We start from the raw sequence: 22,874 nt of genomic DNA, 5'->3' as shown, positions 1-22,874 counted from the left end.
GGCAGTGAGGAAGAGGGGTGGGATGGGGACAGGGAGACGGTGAGGAAGAGGGGTGGGATGGGGACAGGGAGACAGTGAGGAAGAGGGGTGGGATGGGGCAGGGGGCCCTGCAGCCTCACCCCGAGGTAGCGGCTGTCGTTGAAGAGCCGGGGGGGCAGGGGGTTCCCGCTCGCAGGCCGACTGTCCTCGGGGACGTTCTCGCGCATCCATTTCCGATTCTCCTCGTTGGCGGCGATATCCTTTTCCTCAAATTCGATTTTGTTGGCCTCCAGGAAGCCTAACACATCTTGTTGCTGCTTTTTAATCTGTCACAAAAGGGGGAGGGGGAGGAGAGAAGGCAAACAAGATCAGTCAAACTGTCTTTCCTGCAGTTGCAGGGTTCGATACAGAAGCCAGGGGGTGCGAAACAGGCTGAGAGTAGAAGTGGTAAGAGAATTCTTAGAATCCAAAAGAGTCAGATCTGAGCTTTGACTTGGCTCCTACATAACTGAAAAGGCTGGAGCCTAAGACACTGTCCCTCAGTGAACCCTAAAGGTGCCCCCCAAAAGCAGAGGGGTGAGCAGGGCCCTGCAGAGGCTGTGCTGGCCGGGCTTTGCAGTTAACTCGGGGCAATGTTGTCCTTACAGGTGCAATGGAGTTTGCTGAGGCACAACCTGTTTCCTTCAGCACAGGCTGAATCCCCATCTCAGAGTCCAGGCTTTTATCCACCTTGGTGCCAGGACAGAGATCTCACAGAGTCCATTAACTGTAAGATCCCAAGGCAATTTTGGCTCATGTTTCTTTGCAATAAAAAAAAAAAAAAAAAAAATCCCTCTTGCACTGTGTTCTGGGTGTCAGCAGAGGCAGGTATGGTCTCTGGAGAGCTGTGATCCCTCATCCCCCATTCCCACTGGTCTCAGGGAGGCTGGCTGAGGTCCCACACCTGATGCTGCCTGTCCTTGTGCACTCACACAGCATCCAAGGGAAAAGCATGATCTGTGCAGCAAACACTGCGCTGGCTTTGCACAGGGAAGGTGGGTTTCGTTACTGTCATTCTGAATTACTGACTTCCCTACACAGAGATGTTCTGCTTATGCTCTGCTCTCCCTCTGCATGACTTTACCACCATAAAGGAAATTATAACCATGCACATCCTGGCAAATAATAAAAAAAAAAAAGGGATTTCATGGAAAATTCCTTCTCTTCAAATTACTCCCTTCACTCCAAAGCCAGTCCAAGGCCTGTCTTTAACCCAACGAGCTGCGAGCCGCAGGAGCCGCGTTTCATGCAGATGTTGCACTGGTGCTAATTCAGGTCAGCCCCAGCTCCCGGAGCAGCCGCTCCATATACGGCCACGGGAAAACACGGAGCAGCGCCGGGGTCAGGACACAGCCAGCCCGGAGCCAAATATGGAGCCTGAGCCCCAGCTCCACAGCCCCACACCCACGGCACCCATCCGGACCCATGGCACCCATCCGGACCCATGGCACCCATCCAGACCCACGGCACCCACCCGGATCGGGAGCGGTGGGGGGATGAGGTGGGAGAAGGGGGAAAGCGCTGCCCTGGAAGGGGGTGGGCTGGGGAGCAGCGCCCGGCAAATCCAAAGAGGGAATCTTCAGGCATCCCCTGAAGTCTTTAGATGCGTCTTTAGATGCTCTATCCATCGCCAGGCTCAGTTAGACCATGGTGTAGCACAGAGGGACCGATCCTGCTCTCCCAAGGAGGAGGAAAAGGTGCCCCCAGCTCCAGCAGGGAACTGCCTGCCCAGGGCTGCAAAGCCAAGGTGTCATTCCTCCTCCTGCACCGGCACAGGAGCCGCTGGGCTCCTTGTGTGAGCACCCTCAAACAGGAGGATGTTGCTAATTTTCGTCATGGTTAAAAATAAATAAAGCTGGAGGAATTAATACCGCCCCAGGAAATAATTCATGGAGAGGCCGCAGAGAAGAACATTTCTGAGCAGGCTCAGCCCTGAGGGTAAGAGGTTTCTCCCCCTGCCTTTAACAGCAGCAGGAGGGAGGAGAAGGGGAAGCTTTTCTTCCGCAGCTCAGAGGGGAAAAAGAGCAAACACTTCCTTCGGGAAGTGTTCTGTAGGGCTAAAAATAAGGGAAAGGTCTTCAGAATTGTAAACTCCTCTTGCCAGTGTGACCTGGCAAGCAAGTGGAATTTTTTTTGCCCTGAGCCCATCAGATTTTAATTAAGCATTTCCTACGATGTCTAAATTACAGATCCAACTAATTTTCTACAGTCTTTGGTCCCTTAACTTATCCAAAATCTGCTGCTTTAATGAGAACACATTTTGAGGTGTCCCAGGATTATTAAGAAATTAAAGAAGACCAACTTTTTGCCTAATCTACCATTAAACTATACACTCTGCAACGAAAAACAAGAGCTCTAAGTTGGAAAGTAATCAGCATTCTGATCTCCTGAGAAGTGCCTTTATTTTTTTAATCCTGTTGACTCCTGGATTGCCTCCCAGTCACCCACACCTCCTCACGCAGCATCTCACACACTGGGACAGTCTCTGGGTTGTTTTTTCAGCTCCAGGTAGCACCACCAGATCCCAAATTCAGGACTGTGACTCCAAAGGGCCATCACAACCCTCTCTGATCATTTTTGAAGAGCTGGCAAAGCTGGAGATGCATTTTTTCCACGAGGAGAGGCACCGCTGGAAGGCAAACGTGGAAGTTTGGTTCTCGTGTCGCTCTCAGGCCATCTGTGGGCAAGAGAGGTAATTCCCCAAAGAGCTCTACAGGAAACCAAGCAGCTTGTGGTGATGCATGAGGAGTACTAGTCTGAATCTTAGTTTTCTGGTCAGAGGGAAAAAAAGCTGGGATATTAAGCAGTGATATCCTCCCAGTTCCTTAGACAAGGTGACAAGCACTTACACAAGACTCCAAAGAAACACAGCCCCAACTGCTGGGCAGAGCGGGCACCGAGCTGCCAGATCGGGTTATTTTATGGGATTTTATTTAGATAACTTCCATTAATCCCAGGCAGTGGGATACCACGGGGAAGGAAAGGCTGAAAATAGAGCAAGAGACGTCTGCTGCCGCTTCAGGGTGTTTTGTCTTACTGAAAAGGGCACACGTTCTCCTCAGGACAGCCTGGGAGATGGTTCCTGCTGCCCATGTTTGGGAAGGAGTGAGGAGCCTTCCTTCAGGATGCGCCTGTCAACACACAGCCCTCGCTTCCCAGAAATCCTCTCTTGGTTGCCTGACCAGGCCTGGACAGCGGCCAGCGCCTCTCCAGATCCCACACCTCGTCCTACGTAAACAACTGTCATGTCTGAAGGGATGTTGGCCTTTCAACTGCAGCTCCCTGCAGTTGGCAAACACAAAAATCCTTGTTTATTCCGAGTGCTCCTGACACTTCGTGCGGGGCCCAGAGCAGCAGAGGAGAGCTGGGAACGTGCTCAGAGTCAGCCCAGGAACTGCAGAGCACGGCAGGGTCTGCAGGCTCGGGACAGGCACTGGGGGGCAGGAGGACTCTGGAGACTCAAGAGCACCAGAACAAAGAAATCAAGGATAGGGATGGGCACGGAGCTGTAAGGAAGGGAAGAGCCTGCAGGCAGGAGCGGATGGGAATGAGCAAAATGGATGGATGGAGATGGGGGGAATCCCAGGGGGGAGGTGGGATGGAGAAGGGGTGGGAGCAGAAGTCAGTCCTGCTCCTGCTGGAGCTCCCCACTACCCTGCCTGGGACACAAGGATACCCTTGGGAAAGCCAGTTTTGCTCACAAGTGCCTTTACCCCCATCCCAGGAACAGAAACACACTCCTGGATTCTGGGCCTGAACACACTTGGGAGAAAAACAGCTACAATTGCTCCTCCAGTGGAAGCATTATCCTTTCTGCTGCTGTTCCCAAGGTAATATCAAAAGGAGCATTTAACCAAATAAATCCATTTTCTCTTTGTTTTGCCTTTCATTGTCTATTCCAGAGACAGAAATAGTTTTATGGCAAATTACCGTGGTTAAGTGAAGTCTCAGCCCCACACTGTGACCTTCTGCTACAAAATCCATTGGGAATCCAGATTCTCTTCCTTTCCAGTTAGAAGCCAAACAAGAAACATTAAGCTTTCAATGGAGCATGGGCACGGGAGAACATTATAAAAATGAGTATAAAATTATGAACAAGTTCTGTCCCTCACTTGAATACACATCAAAAATTCAATTTACTGGTCTTCGATCTAACTTCCATCGCTGATGTCAGGAACACAAGAGAAACCACGTCAGAGCTGCCAAGAGTACAAACAGGTGATGTTTTCCAACAAATCAGTCCATCAAAAGGAGAGTTTTAACCCCAAAGTGGGAATAAGATAACCAAAAGGAGGCAGGGATGATGCTGCAGGACACTCCATCCTCAGCTCCAGCCAGGATTGTGCTCTCTGTCCAACAGCCAGCCCCTCCTATCACCAGCCAACTGCAGGGAAACACTTATTTTAAACACTTTATTGAACCCCACTTCACAGGAGTTTCCATCTCCTTGCTGTACACAGGCTCACACAGAGAACAGTCTTGTCTGCACAGCTGGCCAAGAAGGAGTTTGGGTTGTTTTTTTAAAGTCTTGTTATTTTTTCAGTTTATAAATAAATCCCTTCTTGGACAATAGACATGTTTTGGAAATCTATTTAAGGACTACTGGAACCCGAGGTGAGTTTACAGTCTGAGTGCTGCTGTTTTGGTCACAAAACAAACTTGCTGGCTGTGGCTCTGCTGTCCTGGCACCAGGGGAGGTTTAGATTGGATACTGGGGAAAAACTCTGCATGGAAAGGGTTGCAAAGCGTTGGAACAGGCTGCCCAGGGGAGTGATGGAGTCACCATCCGTGGATGTGGCACTTGGGACATGGGTTAGTGGTGAACACAGAGGGGCTGGGCTGATGGTTGGACTTGATGATCTCAAAGGTCTTTTCCAACCTTAACAATTCCATGATTCTCTCTAGCTCCCGCTGAACGTGTGTCCTGAGCTGCCTCTCCCAACCTCACAGGTGGGATCCAGCACCAGGACAGCAGATCTGCATCTTACACACTTCTCAATTCAGTTTCAAGACAAAAACAGCTTTAAAAGGTTTTGTTTTGTTTGTTTGTTTTGCCATTTCCAATTCCAGCTTTTTGAGTTCTAGATAAGGAAAAGCAACTACAGCTTTAAAACAGTTCTATTTTATGCCACTGATGATTTTAAAGAAGCTGCTTCACCATTTGTGCAGGAGGTGAAGTCCAAACTTCAGGTGATGCGGCTGTTGGTGGCCAGACTTGGAGCCATCCGTTCTTCAAAGGCTTCAGAGCCTTTGCAAGATCGACAAGGTGCAATTTAACAGCAGATGGAAGAAGTGCAACGTAAGAAATGTTCAGCAAACCCCATGGGCAGCCAGGAGCAAGGGGAGAACCCCCCAGGAAGTGGTTTTCTTTGGAGGGATGGGGCAGCACGAGGAATGTGGAGCTGCTGCCAAGACAAGTAACTTGGGCTGAGCTCTGGCCCTTTGGGAGGTGCCTGCCTGTGCTGCCAGGCCTGGCCAGCACTGCTGCCATCCACTGCCCCTGCCCGCAGGGAGGAGTAAAACACACGGTGGGTTTTCCTTTGCTTTTTACATTTCTCACCTGGTTTCTACAATGATCTTGCCTTCCCCACCTGAGTTGCTAATGCAGCAGCTCAGACTTGCAAATGAGCTGCAAAACACTTAGAATTTCCTCCCAGTACAACATAATTTGTAGGAGTTAAAGAGCCTGGCAGCTCAGCCATGGATTTAAATGTCAGGGATTCCTGACAGCCCCCTAAGCTTATTCTCCACCCCAGCACTGCAGGTGGCCCCCCCTTCCAAGACAAAACACCCCTGAGCAGCCTTGGCCCTGGCCTCCATTGGAGTTTCCCCTGGCTTTACTCTAATATTCCAGAAGCTATTTTTTTTTTGTCTAAGTGGTTTTGTTGATTTTACTTGTATGAACAAGTCTTTTCCCCCCCATATTAGCTTAAAATTCCAATGTGCCAGTTCTGGTGGTGCCACTGTGAGTGGTGATGAGAGGGTGGGAAACTCGGAGGTGCCTCCAGCAATGACCTGCCTGATGAGAGCTCTGCCAGGTGTCTCCCAGCAATCCCTGTCTCACTGTTACTTCTCTCTGCCTGATAGAACATCTGCCTATTTTTAGGCCTGGGTAATTATCATCACAGAACTCAAAGCACTTCTTTGTTCTGGCTATTTTAAGCATAGCAGTGCCATCATTGTCTCTCTCGATGTTTGGCTTCTGGTCTGCAGGGAATGAGATTGAGGACAAACACAGCAAAACCACCACGAACTCCCGTGGCCTAAATCGCACACAAGAGGCCGCAAAAGTTCACGCTGGACTTGAGCCGCTCATTTTTTTTTAATTCCAGAAATTAGGCAGTGTCCAGATGGGCTCCATATGCACTCCCTGCCTCCTTTCGGGAAAGCCCATGGCATATCCACATGTATCCAGCAGAGCAGCCCTGGTTTGATGTGGTTACACCCCAACAGCTTAAAATTTGTTTATTTGGGAATGGTTTTTACCACTGACCCCAGGCTGCATCAGCATCACCAGCCCGAGACCTGGGGCAGGAGGGAACAGGCTCCAGCTCACACTGAGAGCAACAACCACGTTCCTGTCGCTCACATGTGGTTCTGGGAGATGCTTTTTAAAAGCAGGAAGGAGTCTGGGTGTGAAAGGATGCAAAGGGACCACCACTCAGGGGCAAGGCTGGGGGAAAAATCCAGGCCACCAAAAGGTTTTTGCAGTTTACCCTGGAGGTTGCATCACGTCTGGAAGCACGTGGTCTGTCTGCAGCAGGGCTTTAGCCAGGCCCAAGGTACCAGCCCAGATTTTGGAGTACAAGCCAGGGATATAACTGGAACAAAGGACAAAGTCTGCACTTCCCAAAACAAGACCACGACTTGCTCCAGAAAGCATAGAAAGTTACATAAATGAAAAAGCTGATTCATGAGAACAAAAAGAAAAGCTTCTCTCATGGATTACAATGCCATTGTGAGTGCACTCACTCAATAACCCAAGGCCTGAAAACTTGCTAAATCCCACACCAATGAAACCCAAGTCTGAAGATCCTTGTGCATTCAACAGGTTTTTTCCCACCAGAAGAACCAAATAGGAAAGTTTATGTCACCTTCACGGACTAAAGTCTAGGGGGATCAGGACTCTCAATGCAGCCAAGGGGCACTTCCAGAGAAATGTGTCCAGGGAAGGGAATGGAGCTGGGGAAGGGGCTGGAGCAGCAGGAGCAGCTGAGGGAGCTGTGAGGGAGGGAAAGCAACTGCTCAGGAACAGGATTCCAGAGGCTCTTTGCAGTTACACCACACAAAGATTTGGGGTATTCGTCATTTGGACCTACAAAAGCAGACAGACATCTGCTGCCAAAACTCAAGGCTTTAATGATGTTGATTTGAATATTCAGACTAAAATGGTATTGTTTTTTTTTTCATTTAAATGTACATGGGGTTTGAGTTAATGTTGGAGCTGGGGTTTTGAGTGTCACTAATTTGGTGACAGACACACACTGCAGTCAATTCCACCACAGCTCTACTACAGTCAAATTCTAACAAGATACTAAAAGGCCATAAATAGGGCAGAACTGACTTGCTGCATCCTCTTGGGTGTCTGTTTAGCTACTTTCCTCCCACAGTGGCCAAAAGCAGATTCCTTTACCCATTAGTCAAGTAGGAGGACAAGTAACATTTCCTTATTTATATCTCCCCAGCTTCTGGCAAACAGCAGAAGCAGCACTGCCTAACAAAGCCCTGATGACTTTTTAATGTGTTTTAGGTTTACTTTTTATGAAGGCACCTTAAGGATCAACCTATTATCACAGCTTCAGTCAAATTCTGCTCTTAACAAACAATTCCCAAGTGCTGGGGGATTGTGTGGGAGTGAATCCATTCATCCTTTAACACCTGCCTGTCAAGGACTATTGTGGTGCCACCAGGATTCTAACACAGAACATCTTATCATCCGCAAAGCCTGAAGACTGGGTGTAAAAGTACCATTTAATGAACTTCACATTTTGTTCCAGTACATGAAAATGGTTCTGTGTGAGCTGAAACCAAACCTCTTTTCCTACTGAATCACCAAATTCAGAAGAAAATCTTTCTCTCTTCTGGCTGCAGGGAAAAGGTGGTTGGGCACTGAGCAGGCTCCCCAGGGCAGTGGGAATGGCCCCACGGCTGCCAGAGCTCAAGGAGCCTTTGGACATGGTGGGGTTGCTGGGGTGTCCTGGGCAGGACCAGGAGTTGGACTGGATGATCCTTGTGTGTCCCCTCCAACTCAGAATATTCCCTGATTCATGAGAAGGAGGGTGACACAGTGCATTCCCCTTTAACTCTCCTCCTTCCTGGCTGCTCCCCGACAGTTTTTCAGTTGCCCCCTCAGCATTCCCTGGCCTGCCCAGGCTCCTGGATCACACTGGCAGCATCCAGCTGCTCTGCCCAAGAGCCCAGCTCAGCCTCAAGCACAAACTCCCCACAGTTCTGGGGGGCTGTGCAGATCAGATGTCCCCTGCCTTCATCAGGACACGTGTCCTCACCCCAACCAGAACTGAACCCTCCCTCCACTCTGCTGAAGATGCTTCTGTTTGTTCTGTCAAGAGCTTCAGGAGGGTCAGCACTGCCAAGTCATGCACAGGTCAGGATGCCAACGCTCTTCCCCACAGAAGTCATGGCCTGTTCAAAAGCCACTTCCCCAAACACAGACCCTCTGCACATCCAGAGACTGCTTTTTTGTTTCTTTGGGATCTTCCCTTCCTTTTTTTCCTTTTTTTTAAAAAGTTCTGTGAAAAGGGACAGCAATGCCCAGTGGGATTATTTGCCTGGATTTCAAATCAAACAATCCCCACACAGCCAAAATTTCCATCTGCAGGGATTTTAATACAAGGTTTTAACTAAATCTAATCTAAAATCTCATTCCATCACCAGTCAAAAAAACAGAGATGTTTGCTTATGGGTTGGCAGTGAGCCTTTTTTACATTGCACTTCCATGCACATGGAACACAAGATTCCCAGCAGGAAAAGGAGTTAAAACCCAAATGCCCCAGGAAGGGGCTGGCAGATCCACCAGATCTCCCTACCTACTTTTTGTGGATAACCCAAGAGCCTGAACACAATAAAAAAGTGAATGAACCTGAAGCTTCTAAGTGCTGAACACTGGGAGAAGTATTCCAGACCTGGAGAGGTGTCAGGCTGACACCTGTCCTCTTGCACAAGGAAGGCTTGACTGGAAACACGGGGGATGCCCTGACTCCTTCTTCACTCTGTTCCCACTGGGCTCCAAGCCCTGCAGCCCTGGGAGCAGGGACAGCAGCCCCAGGAGCAGGGACAGCAGCAGGAGTCTCCCCTCCCTCCATGTGATCCCTGCAAACAGCCCCACCGGGAGCTGTGTTTGATTAAGGATGAACTTTGCACTGGAAGCAGCTTGAGTCTCTGGGGAGTCTCTGGGCACTGCCTGGCAGCAGCTCCAAACTCCTCCACTCAGAGCTCTCCAGCATCCAAAGCCTGCCCATCCTCCTGTAGGGGCTCTGCCCCCAAACCTCACCTGCTCCAGCGCCAGGGCCGGGCAGGAGAGGCCGTGGGGGAAGCACAGCTCGGCACTGGGATTGTACACATTCATCCTGCAGAAATCAGGCTTATGGACCTTTTCCAGGAACTCCAAAGGCATGTCCCTGAGCATGGAGTCACCTCTTCTTAGAAGCACAGAATCTCCTGAGCTGGAAGGGACCCACAAGGATCAAATCCAACCCCTGGCCCTGCACAGACACCCCAACAATCTCCTCCTGTCCTTGAGAGTGTTGCTAAACCCTCCTGGAGCTCTGGCAGCCTTGGGGCTGTGCCCACTGCCCTGGGGAGCCTGTTCAGTGCCAACCACCTTCTTTCTGGAGGAAGAACCTTTGCCTGAGATCCACCCTAAACCTCCCCTGACACAAGTTCAGGCCATTCCCTGGAATCCTGTCCCAGGTCACAGAGAGTAGAGCTGGGTGCCAGCCCTGGCAGGGCTCCGTGGAGGTGAGAGCTGGGGAAGCTCTCCCAGTCACAACATGAGGATTCTTATGCCATCACAAGGAAAGGGAAGAAAGAGCCAGGAGAGGCACTGTCTCTCCCAGCAGCAATAAGGACCGAAATCATGGATCAAACTGTGGCCTCAGGCCATTCCTGCCTCAGGCCTTAGCTTCACTCAGCAACAGGAAGCGCTTGTGTGCAAATATTCCCAGATCCAGATTTTTTTTTTAGGGTTTTTTGGGACCACTGAAGTTACCCAGAATAAGTGTAGCTTGCAGAATGAAGCTTCCAGGCCTAAGCTTCCCCTTCTCTTCCTTTAGGTGAGGATGCAAAGAAACACTGATGTATGGAAACCACAGCTTGAACCACGTGCACTGACACCGTCCACGCACCATCACAGCACCCGGAATTGGCACCATCCAAAGGAAAACACCACCATTACAACGCTAAATAAATTGACCCTGGGCAATTTTCTAAGTCAGTCTTGTGGCATTTGCCTTTCACAACCCTGAAAACTGCTTGTCTGCTCCAAAACCAACACAGAGCGAGCTTCCTCCTGCGGAATACAGGCTCCATTATCCCGGTTATCCGCTAACAAAGGACAGGCAGCAGCAGAATAGGAGCTCTTCATTTATTACACACAGTTGTTTTCTGCAGCAGACGTGGAGCTTGGCAGGCTGAGTTGCCCTGGAAGTCTCACAGCATCCAAACTCTGTGCTTGGTGAAATGAAAACAAACAGATCTGCTCCTCCAAAAGCTTGGAATAAAATTAACAACAACTCCTGGGCAGTGCAGAGGTGAGAGTGGCAGGACCTGGGAGCATTCTCGCCCTTCAGCCTGCACTTGGGCTCTCCCAGACCACTCCCTGTCTCTTTTCCAGGCAGTGCCGGCCAGGATAGCCACGATGGAAGGGGAAGTTGTGCTCACCCTCTCCTTCAGGCCTGGGATGCTCAATGGGCACCTCGGAGAGGGGCTGAGCAGAGGGAGCTCCAGCAACAGCCCCTTCTCCTGGAACAACTGGTCAGTGCATTCCTGGTGTTCCACAGCCTCAGCATCTCCCTGTACTCTCTCACCTGAGACACAAGTCAGGGAAAGGGGAGCTTTTGCTGTGTGGAAATAAAAAAAAAGTCCTTAAGTCCAGGCTAGTTCTGTCACACACTCCTTGAACAATTTTCCCTTCACTACTCAGAATTTCCTTTCCTAAGTTGTTAGTCAGCAGGAATAATTATTTTTTCAAATCACTGCTTGTTTACCTTCAGGGATCATTTCTGGCTGTTTGTACAAACCCCACAGCCCAGCCCCACAGCCAGGCTTTACACTCTGACTATAAAGCAATTCACCACACAGAAGAATGATCTCCAGCAAGATAATCAGGCTTAGTATCAAGAGTACAGAAAACTCTGGAACATGACATATTCCTAAATACTCACAAGGTTTCATAGTGGCTGAGAAAAATGGAGAAAGACACTGAGGGTGCCACTGACCACCTGACTGCTTGCTCTAGAAGCTGTTAAAAGTCCTGAAAGTCTGGATCTCATCCCTGTTGTCAGGTGGTGAATCTGTTTTTTTCAGGCAGTCTCTTTCTGAGAGCCAGAAGAATTATTCCTCCTCTATCTTCAACTTCACAGAAACCCCAGGACAGGTCGATGCGACCACACCCTGTGAAAACCGGCACAAACTGCACAGGTGCCACCTTGGTGCCCCCTCAGACTTCACCCTCCACATCTGCCCAGCACGGGGATAATATTTCCTGGAGAAACCAGCCTGAGATAACACCCCCAGGGCTGCAGTTCGGGCTGTTTATTGAAACAGCTGCTCCTGTAATTATTTTCCAGAGACTGTGGATTTCTGCTGGCCCTGCGTGGCACAGAGAGAGCAGAGGGAGAACAGGTTTGGTTTTGTTTGTGTGATGAGGTGAACTCTGGTTAGAAAAGGAGTTAAAAGCACAGACAGTGTTGCAGGAGGCCCCTGTGGTTTGCAATAAAAGGAAGGTTTATTTCCTGCATGGTTTAGCACACAGAGCTAAATTAACCGACAAGACTAAAAGTTTACAACATTAATTGCTGTTTCACTGCCTTTATACTGCCAGGCATTTATTCTTTAAATAAAAAACTACTTTAAAAAGAAACATAACATGACCTCAGGGATCCAGGTGCTTCTGATGTGTGTTGCTTTTTATCTTTGAGGAACTCATATGCCACAGGTATTACTTAACAAAGGAGTCTTTTTGCTGACTGCTATTCTAAAACTAAACCAATGAATTTTTTTGGAGAGAACAAAGCTTTTTTCCTGAACTAAAATACATAAATGTCATAACACAAAGGAAGAGAAAAAGCTATGGATGTAAATACAAGTTTTCCTGCTCTTTCCAGGAAAAGTCAGGCTGTACTGAAATAGCACAGCATCCCAAAATCATCCTGGAGAGTGGAGAGGTTCAGCAGAGCACAGTGTGTATGGGCAGCAGTTTTCTGACCAACCAGGTAACTGCCCTGGGTAACATTTCAAGTGCAAATCACCCCAGAGGCCCCAGATCCTTCTTTATTTTACTTGGACAAAATATAGTAACTCCAGAAACTGTGTCTTCCAGAGGGGCAGAGAAATTCTTCTCACTAGAACTGGCCACACTGCAGTTCCTGATCCTTTGGGCAGTTGAAGCAATAGGGATGTTGGCCAACTTCTTGTCGTAGCCAGGAGGGCCAGTGCCTGGGGCTTTGCTCTCAGGAGGCACCTTAAAGTCACTCTTTATAGGAATTAACAAAATGGAGCATTTTCCAACTCATTATGGTCATTCCCATCAACCAGCTGTTCTCACTCACTGCATTCCAAAGGGAAGTGCCGCCTTCACCCCATTTCCAAGAGCACTATTCCAGGTGCTGCCCATGCCTTGGAGCCACCTCTGCAACCCCCCCATGTCTTTTCAAGTTTTATAGATCCCTCTTGTCACCATGGTATCTGCCTGGGTTTTTTTTCTAAACCACAAGCTTCCTTCTGCCTCAGTGCAGGCCAGCATCTGCTCCTCCCATCAGAAACTAAGAGATGTACACCCTGCTTTTCAGTTTTTAAAAGCTGAAGTCCCCCAGCTGTTTATTTGCTGTAGGATGGGGTTCTCTAGGCCTGGGCAGGCAGCCAAAACAGCTTCATTCGCCTGATGTCCTTCAGTCTCAGCCTAATGCTCAGTGGCTGGCACTGTGAGGTGATGGGTCTCCTAACACCTTCCAAGCCTAATTTTGGTCCCAGATCATTCCGTGGAAGATGCAGATGTCTGTCCAGCCTCTCCTCAGTTTATACAGGTGTAAATTCCTGGGAGGAACATTCTCCAGGTTAGCTTTATGGTTTTCCTTTGATCTTTCCACAGCAGGCACAGCAAAGCTCAGCCCTCTGTGGGTGAAGGGAGGCTCTCCCAGAGACCTCCTGGTACGTTTTACTGTGATGGAAGGGAACAGAAATTCAGAGCAGGAGTGCTCAAGCACAAAGTTCCATGGACCGAGCCACCAGAACCCTGGGACTTGTTTCTCTGCCATCACAGGGTGGAATTTCCAGTTCTTAATCAGGATTACCAGGTCACTAACAAGGAAATTTGCAAACCTGACCCTGTGTATTTCTATTCACATATATTGTATTTCCTGCCCAGGGAAAAACCCCAAACATCTATTGTCCATACACCAGCTCCACTTGAACTTCATTCCTCTCCACGTCCAGTGAGAATGTTTGGGGATGTGTTTTTAATCCATTCACAGGGTTATTCTGCTCCTCTCCCACTCTGCCAGTTGTTCTGCAGCTGCTGCTCTGGCCAAATACATTTGCAACATGTGCACAGGAATGTCCTGGATGAGCAGCTTTAAGTATTTCCTAAGGAATAAGATCTTGTCCTGCTGTAGTCCATGGCAGAGCTCCCAGTGACATGAGCCCAGCCAGAGATCGATCCCATGAGGTGAATACAGATGTGCTGTTTAAACCTGCCTGGAAACTACTATTCTCATTAAAAAATGTGGCTTTATGTGAAAACTATGATTATTTTTCCCAGAGGCTTCCTTTTTGCTGTTTCCATCAGGCTTTTCTAGTTGATTCTGACTTATGCCTGAGGCAGGAGGAATGTCTGATACACGTCCTTAAACATTTAGGGACACAACTCCTAAATGTGATGGTTGCCAGCATCTGCAAAATCCTGATGGTCTTGGAATCACCTGCTGTTCCTCTCACCAAGTGCTTGTTTTGCAGGTAAGAACTGCTGAGACCCATGAAGAACAGCCCTGTTTGCTCCTGTATGCTCTCATTCCCATCTCCCTGTCTGCCCAAGAGCCCAGGAAAACAGTGACATTTCTGCTTGGTTTAATGGAAACCTTTTCTCAGTCACACCCAACCCAAACAAGGTGCTGGCTGTGACCTGACAGAGCTTGTTCCATGCCCACTATTCCAGTCACTAATATCCCAATCCCAAACTGGATCCCTTCATTACATGTAAAATAGAGGATCTAATGGCAAGGTTACACCAAAATGTCCAGAGCCTTCCAATACCTCTACAATTTGCAGGTGTCTATAATCACCCCCAAATTAAAACCAAACCAGCACATCCCAAACACACACATATACAATTCCTTCACACCAAACATTTTTCCTGGACAACATGGAATTAATTTTTTTAAACGCAAACTGCTAACATAATTTTGGGAGCAGAGCCAATTTCATCCAAGAATAGAAGAAAGCTCTGTTGGGTTGGATCCAACACTTGTATCCTGTCTGCCCTGGTCACAGATCCCAGGGAAAAGCACACCAAGAGACTGAGCACAGAGAGCTGCACCACATCATGCTTTCTTCCCAGACTCCAGTAATGCACAGTTTTGAGTCAGAGGTGTAGTAATTATGTTTAATAGCCCTTAATAGACTTTCCCTTTAATTTGTCTCACTACTTCTCCAGCCTGTGCACTGTCTGCTCCACACCACGTCCTCGGGCAGGGAGTTTCTCCCTTAAATCTCTGTTGGCAAACAAAGTGTTTCATTTATTCTGAACCTGCCACCTGCCACTCTCACTTGTTCTACCCCAGTTGTTCCATTGGGGAAGTTCATGAATAATCCCTTCCTGTTTGTTCTCCCATGCTTCATTCACTGTTATCACATTTCTGACTTTTTCACTTCTTTCTTTATCAACTGCAGAATTAACAGGATCATGGGCTAGTTGGAAGGGACCTTAAAACTCATTTGGTTCCACCCCCTGCCATGGGCAGGGACACATTCCACTAGCCCAGGTTGCTCCAAGCCCTGTCCAACCTGGCCTTGGACACTTCCAGGGATGGGGCAGCCACAGCTTCTAATTATCATCCACAAATTCTACCTTATTGGGTTGTTCCTCCCACAGTGATCACCTCACCCTACTTTTTTACCTTTTCTCACTTTTCTATATCATTTAAAAACAAAAATTCCAGCCTACTAAAGATACAGACTCACCACACTTTTATACAGTGGTTTGTGGGGTTTTTCTTCTTTTGTCCTTTCCAATCCTAAGAATTCCTGACATTTTGTTTGCTTTTTATGGCCACGAATATGGTATTTTTGTAGAATTACCTAGTGCAGCTCCAAGACCTCTCTGCTAAACAGTATTTTAGCAATTTAAACCTGATTACATAGGACAATGATTGTTTCTTCCCAGTTTCCCAACTGGAACAGCTACAGCAGGCTCTTCTGGCACTGGGATTGCTTAGAGTTCTGTGGGAACCTCCTTGTAACTTCTGCATATTGCAAAAGCAGCTGATACATTCCCAAATCTTGATTGCTGTTTTATGCAACTGATGTGTAATTAATTATATAAGTCAAAAAGAAAATAAATAATCCTTTCCTCTTATCCCACAGCAGTTTTGTTACGAAAAAAAAAACATTTTTAACCTGGCCAAAGCTTGTCTGAAACTTTGTAGAAATCCAGGGATTCACTATTAAGGGATCACTCTCATTCCTATGCTCCTGGCAGCTCAGGTGTGAGGCTCAGCTTTCTCCTCTGACAGTGCCTTGATTCTCCTCCCTGCTCTGTCTCTGTCCAAGCATCCGCTGGGAAAAAGCCTAACAAAGAATATCATCCATTTGTGCAGCACTGGGAGGCAGCTCCCAGCTCCCCCACTTCCCTGAGATCCTCGGTGAAGCACAGCTACCTCTGGCTCCTCTCCTCACTCCAACCCCCCCAGCAATCAAACAACAGGTAACAAACAGTTCCATGTCACACTCCAGCGCCTTTGGAAACTTCCAGAGAGGCCGATTTGTGCACAGGAACAACCCCCGGTAAAGCTGCACTTCAGAGAGTTAATTAAAGAAATAAATCGTCCCATCCCCGTCTCCCAGGGGAAATAAGTGCAGGAAGGAGTTGTAAGTCAGGATGTAAAGACAACTTGAGCTGTATCCGGACAGCACTCGCTCAGCCAGGCCAGTTGGATGCTGACCCTTCTGGTGCCTTAAAGCTCAGTCACCCTCGTGCCTCCTGCTCAGAAAATGGCCTGAGCAGTGAGCTGGAGGTGCTGCCCTGGGAAGGACGTGCTCCTGGATAAAGGCTTTTTTTCTGGGACAAATAACAGCAGATAAACATTACAATTAAAACTCTTTCAGGCTTGATTAAATATCTGACCAACAAAAGCACTTTAAATTTAATCATAAACCAAAGGTCCCCCCTGAATACAGCTGAGGTTAAACAAATGGCATTAACACCAAATGCTCATGTTTGAGCAGAAACATTCTTGAATAGCAGAATATTGATATGAGTTGGGGATTCGGTTCAGGTTTCCAGCCCTCTGATCAGTGCCAGGAACTGAGATCAGCAGTTCCAGGGATGGGGAGCACAAAGCCCAGGGACATAAGGCAGAGCTCACCTCCCTTGGCTATGGCAACAACACATCCTTAGTTCTTCTTTTTAACATACAGGGCAATATTTTAGTTCTGTTTTGAGCTGGAACAGCTGAATTCTATCAATGTTTGTGTAGCTCCATTTGTCTCCTGTCTCCCCAGCTCCTTCTTTTCTGGGAGGAGTAAGAATAACCTTGCAGAGACTCTTGGTTTTGGCCCCCTCTGCTCGTTATTACACACATGCCAATTCACTGACTTCTGTAGGAATTTTCTGAGTGTAACTTTACTGCCTCAGGACAAGCAAAGTTCCTTGCTCAACTTTATAAATATTTGTTTCAAGCCCCCAAGTGCTTAGCCCTGACATGACACTGTGTGGATCATATCTCAGAATGTGCTGCAGGTCAGAGTTCAAGGAAAGCCAGCCCAGGCTGACAACATCCAGCTTCTCCCCAAAATCTGCCTTTTCTCTCCAAGCAGAGACATAATCCTGATGCACCACCTCAGAATAAACACTGTCCAACCTGCATATACAATCTATGGAAATTTTCAGCCAAAAGCCGTTCCCAGCCTTCACTGTGGAAGTGCACTTTTCCATCTTTCTCCTGCTGTCAGAAAACTGGTTTTATTTAAGCACAGTAGAATGTTTTCTATTTAGATATATTAAAACTATTGCAACAACTGCAGCCAATTTAGTCTCTGGCTCTATTAAAATTCTGAATGCAATATTTTAAGAAAAATGTTTGACTTTATCTAGAGTTTAGAACAATGACTTTAGCAAAAAACAACCCAGGAGGCAGATGGAACACATCCAAGCTCGACCCACGTTACGGATTTTGTCTTCCACCTCGAGAGCTCTAATTGAGAACAATTCCTACCATTTGATTGAGAGAAATCCAGTTTGGAGAATCCAAAAAAGTCCTTCTCACATAATATGTTTCCACAACAGAGGGGCTTCAAACAGTACCAAGCCAAACAAGCCAGTCTTCACCCACGGTTTATTACCAGCATGAGCTGAGTGTCACCAAAACAAATACACACTGGGAGGCTGTTTTTAGAACTAGAGATGCAGCTCATTTTCCCCACAGTCTGTGGGTTTACCTAACCTTGCATCCCATTAGAAGACTATTGAGCAAAGATTCCTCTCAGTGTTCTCTTCCCACAGGAGCTGCCCTGCCAGGCAGCCGAAGGAAGTTCACGAGCTGTTGCCGTCTGCTGCAGAAGGCGGTGACCAGTGTGACCACACACGTCTGCCTCCACAGCAAGGGCAGAGCTGGACGTGGCAGCAGAGCAAGGGACATTTGTGATGCACACTGGTCACAACTGCATGCACAGAGACACCCTGATGGTTGCCTTCAGAGCCACCTCCTGCCACGGCCCAGCACCGTCGAGGTCTGTTCCAACCTGAGCGATTCTCTGATTCCATGGAACCTCACAGCAGCCAAGCAACACACACACACACACACCACACACACTCTGCTCGTTCTATCTTAGGGTGGCAAGATATGCATTTGTGGTGCCAAGCTGAGGAAAAAGGCCCTTGAGGGATTCCAATGCAATACAGAGTTTTTTTCATACAATCTCCATCTCTCCATGTATTACTTCCCTGGGATTCACACTTCAGCAGGATGAAGCGGCTTCACCAGCATTCCCAAAGCCCTGAGTCGTTGAGCAGGGGCAAGAGCTGGTGGTTACACACTGCTTGTTTGCAGCTGCTCTTCTCCAGAGCTGTTCTCCCCCTGGAATGCCATAGGAAGCTCTTGCCACTGGCTGTATATCCCCAGCAGCACCAGCAAGTCCATCAGTGCCTTACTGGGTTACGAGGGAAAAAGGGGAGAGCAATTGTGAGCAAATGTTCACTCCTGTGACTACAGTCCACTTTGCTCTTCACTTCCTGGTGGGTGGGGAGAAAACCTAAACCCTTTCCCAAGCAAGAAAACAATACAAGAAAAACATGAACCCCCCACATCCTTAACTGTGTGAATGAAACAAATAAACTAAAATTTCCTTTCCTCTCTAAAACCAGCCCTAAAGAGCAGCAAGTCTGTGTAACATGGAACTCTGACTCTGGAGTTCATCTCTTCTCCTTGCCATGCCTGCAGCCGCAGTAGGAGGTGAGGAAGGAAAACCACCCACGCAGCCATCAAAACAAGGGAGGGGGGAGAGCCTGGACACATGGAAACATCACAGAGATGAAGTGCCTGGCTCTGAGGAGTGTCTGGACACCAGAGGTTTGATGTGGCATTTTCCACAGCCCACAGCACTGGCAGTGGCACAGGGGAGAGCTCTGCCCACCATCTGTAGTGCTGGCACTTCGCTTCCAGCCTCCAGTTTCACCATCCACACTCCTGGAGCTTGCAAGGGGATGGGGGATGAACGAACACAATTCTCTTGGGCAAAGTCCGTCGTCAAGACCGGTGCAGTTGTTGGCAACAAATGCGCACTCGTAAGACCGACAAGAATTCAACAGCTGGCTCCCTTCCACGGGAGATCAATAAACCTGGCAGGCCAGCTGCCTCCAGGAAGAAAGGGTGCTGCAGGAAGGCTGGGCAACGTCTTACCCAAAAACCAACAAAATATCAAAATCCTATGGAGAAAATCACAGACTGGACTTGAGTCATTCAGCCTCTTCCCTCCTTGTATCCTTTTCTTCCAGGAGCAAGAGTCTAATGACTCTTAGGCCTCTCCTCCTTTCGCCTCTGGAAGAATCTGAATAGCCTGGACAGTCCCTGCTCCTGCTGCCCAGGGGCATTTGCATCTGTCATTATGTCCAGAGCCTCCAACACTGTCTCAGGCTAAGGAACACTCTTCACTTCCATTGTAGGTCACCCAGGAAGGTTCCTGGGCAGGAGCTCCCCATGCATGTTCCCACACTGGGTGTCCTCACCTCATCTTCAATGCCCAGGTGCCACTGCCTAGCCCACAACTCACCAGTGCAACACCCACACTGAGAAAGATTAAAGAGAAGGGGCAACTTCCCATGTAAGACTTGCAAACAGCAGCAAACTGGTGTTGTAACCATCATATCATGGGCTGAAATTCAAATAGAAGGCCAGACAACACATACTTCACCAGAAATGCCTTGAAACATGCTCATGAAATGCCTTTGCTTAGACACGAGCTTCACACGGTATTTTTTCCTCAGTGATACATCCTACTGAACATAAACATTATGGAGAACAGTTCCTTGGGGCAACATTTTATATACTGTGGCAGATTATACCACATAACAAAGCAGGACTTTGCCAATAACAGACCACAAAATTTGGGCACCTTCCAAGACTCACAGCCCTAGGGTGTGAGGTGTGAAGCAATCCCAACCCTTTTCCCTTCAGTGGGAGACGATGCTTTCCAGTCTCACAAAAGCTTCTCCATCTTACAGAAACAGGAGGCTGGAAGGAGAAGATTTGATACTTATTTCTGGTTTGCTTCTACTCAGGCAAAGTAGCCTTTTAAACCCCAAATTAACACAGTGTCGGGCTTCACTGACAGTACAAAGCTGACTTAGCAGGAGAGAGAGCCCTTCCAGGGCTGATGCTACCCAGTTCAGTCCCTTTGCTGCAAACAGCCTTGTCTCTGTTCCATCTCTCAGTAGCAGCCTCCTCTGATGTGGATTTTCCATTCCTGGAGTGGGTTATTTCAAATTCAGCACAGGAAAGGCTCCCCTGGCCCTCCAAGCAAAGCCAGTCTCACCAACAGTTTAAGACCCACAAAACCGACTCGTTCCCATGGAGCACATTTCCCTCCAAAGAGGTGCCTCTCTGTCTTACTTTAGGTTGAAACATTGATTAAAATTCTTATACTGGAAAGAAAACATCACCCTGTGAGGTGCTGGCTGGTCCCTGCCAACAGAAACACCCTCAGTGAACAGAGGAAACCGAGAATGTGCAAGTCCTGCTCATTACCACAACATCACTTGATCTTTTCCAGCTTTAGACACAGGCATGAGTATATAAAATATATATATATATATATACACGTCATAAAACTGGCAACTATGTGCACGGTACACTCAAATTCCCCAAAAACAGACTACACCAACGCTACATTCAAATTCCACAGTCAGGGATGCACAAAGGAGCCTAAAAAGCAGCAGTTAGTCAGACTGGAGTCTGACTTGTAACGTGTACAGCCCACACAAGGACAAGGCAGCACCGCAGAAACCGCTCAGCTAATAATTAAAAACTTCATCTAAAACCGTGAAAACGCAGTCAGGATTGAGATCAGTGAGTGCACCCCCGGAGCTCAGTATCACCACAGAGACACAAATCAATAGGTGCCATGAAGAGAGCACTGATAAAAATCTATAGCAACTGAAGCAGTCAACTTGAAACCTATTAACAGCTGCATTAGAAAGAAAGAATTACTCTTCCAATCTGCTAATGACTGCTTCTTTCCTTCCAGATGATCATTCTGTATGAATCCCACAGAAATCCCTCTGGATCCCTTTCATGAGTGAACTACTCGGGATTTCAAGACCCTCTCCAGAGCAGCATCAGACAGTCATCTGCTTTTCACCAGCAGCACCAGCACGGCACTGACATCAAGATTAACAAAGATGACCCGGCAAGGGAGGGACAGCAGGGACACTTGAGGCACAGCCTCCTTTGCCATCTGTGCCCCATCCCCACAAGCTACCAACCGCTATTTGATCCGCTGAAGACCAGCGATCTGTGGCTGCGATCAGGCAGAGGAGGAGAATTCAGTGACAGTTTGTTTCTATCTTCTGCACATCACTGTCCTCCCAAAGTTTGGGGACCTGCACCTGAAGCACTAACAGTGACAGGGAAAGGTCATCGCACAGACACAGCTCGATCTCTTTATCTCCTCGCAGTAAAAGTCACTGATCATTAACTGCAATAGCTGGCATTTCCCGAGTCTCTGGCATTTTGTAGTGCTCCAGCACATCCCTACCAAGTGAGACCAAATCCCCTGCATTTCAGCCTTGGAGCATCTCTCACAGATCGAATAGAAAACAGACGATCCTGAGGAGACTGAGTTACACCTGAACCTAGGCAAACCCCCCAATATTTCCGTCTATTTACCTCTTTTCCTTTTGGAAACACAGTCCGAGCTCTGCCTACAACACACTGGAGCCACGAGAAGCGGAACCCAGTATTCCCACACGGCAAGAACCGGCAGCTACCGGGACAGCGGCCACACGCCTGCCCACCACCCACGAGGAGTGAACTCATCCAAACCCAACGATGGGCGACACATTTAGAATCGAACTTCAAGAACAACAATACCAAAAAACCTCCAAATATTGGAGGCTCTGCCTTCCCAGCGCAGGGCGAGGGGTGCGAATCCCCGAGGAAACGCCGCTTTCCCCCGGCGGCAGCCGCAGCTCCGCCCGCGCCGCGCCGGGAACCGCGAAGGGACCGCGGCTGCCCCGGCCTCCCCCCAGCGCCCCCCGCCCGGCACCGGCTCCCCGGGGCGCCGCTTACCGCCGTGGAGCCGGAGGAGGAGGCGATGTAGACCTTGATGACCATGCTGGGAGCGGCGGGATGCGGAGCCGGGCGGGCGGTGGGTGTGTGCGGGCGGCTCGGGCGCGGGCTGGGGCTGAGGCGGGAGGGCGGGCGCGGGGAGGCGGCGGGAGCGCTCGCCCCGCCTCGCCCCGCGGCCGCCGCCGCCGCCCGAGCCCGGAAGGGCGGAAAATGGTTTTTTTAAAAAAATTAAATAAATAAATGGGGGAGGCGAGGGGGAGAGAAAGAGAGGGGAGAGGAGGCGCGTTCTCGACGAGCCGCGCGAGACGTGCGGGGAAGGGGGCGGGGGAGCCATGGCCGCGGAGCCGCGCTGGGGGGACCGGGCGGGGTGGCCGCCTCGGGCTGTGGTGTGAGGGGCGGCGAGGAGAACCGGAGCGAACCAGAGACAGCCGGGGCGGGAGAGAGGGAGCCGAGGGCGCGGAGCCGCCATGGCAGCGGCCGCTCCCCTCAGGTCCCCGTCCCTTCATGGCTGGGTCCCCTCACAGCCACTCCCCTCATGGTCGCTCCTCTCAGGTCCCGGTCCCCTCATGGCTGCTCCCCTCACGTTCCTCTCATGGCTGCTCCCCTCACGGCCGGTTCCCC

The 22,874-nt window shown here is 49.0% G+C and overlaps 1 protein-coding gene across 1 annotated transcript in view; it reads right to left on the bottom strand.

Moving 5' to 3' along the window:
• The window catches only part of SH3BGRL (SH3 domain binding glutamate rich protein like), a 29,819-nt gene extending 7,440 nt beyond the window's left edge, over positions 1–22,379 (bottom strand). Inside the window, exons 1-2 of the mRNA XM_027893093.1 lie at positions 22,254–22,379; positions 120–305 (exon numbers count right to left, since the gene is read on the bottom strand). Coding sequence (XP_027748894.1) covers positions 120–305; positions 22,254–22,298 — 231 coding nt within the window. The 5' untranslated portion in view covers positions 22,299–22,379. The remainder of the gene's footprint in view (positions 1–119; positions 306–22,253) is intronic.
• Between the last annotated feature and the right edge of the window lie 495 nt (positions 22,380–22,874).

This window comes from Empidonax traillii, unplaced genomic scaffold, assembly GCF_003031625.1.
Source record: "Empidonax traillii isolate 1590-97213 ecotype Southwest subspecies unplaced genomic scaffold, ASM303162v1 scaffold380:size670999, whole genome shotgun sequence".
NCBI lineage: Eukaryota > Metazoa > Chordata > Aves > Passeriformes > Tyrannidae > Empidonax > Empidonax traillii.
This window is presented reverse-complemented; position numbering and strand designations above follow the sequence as displayed.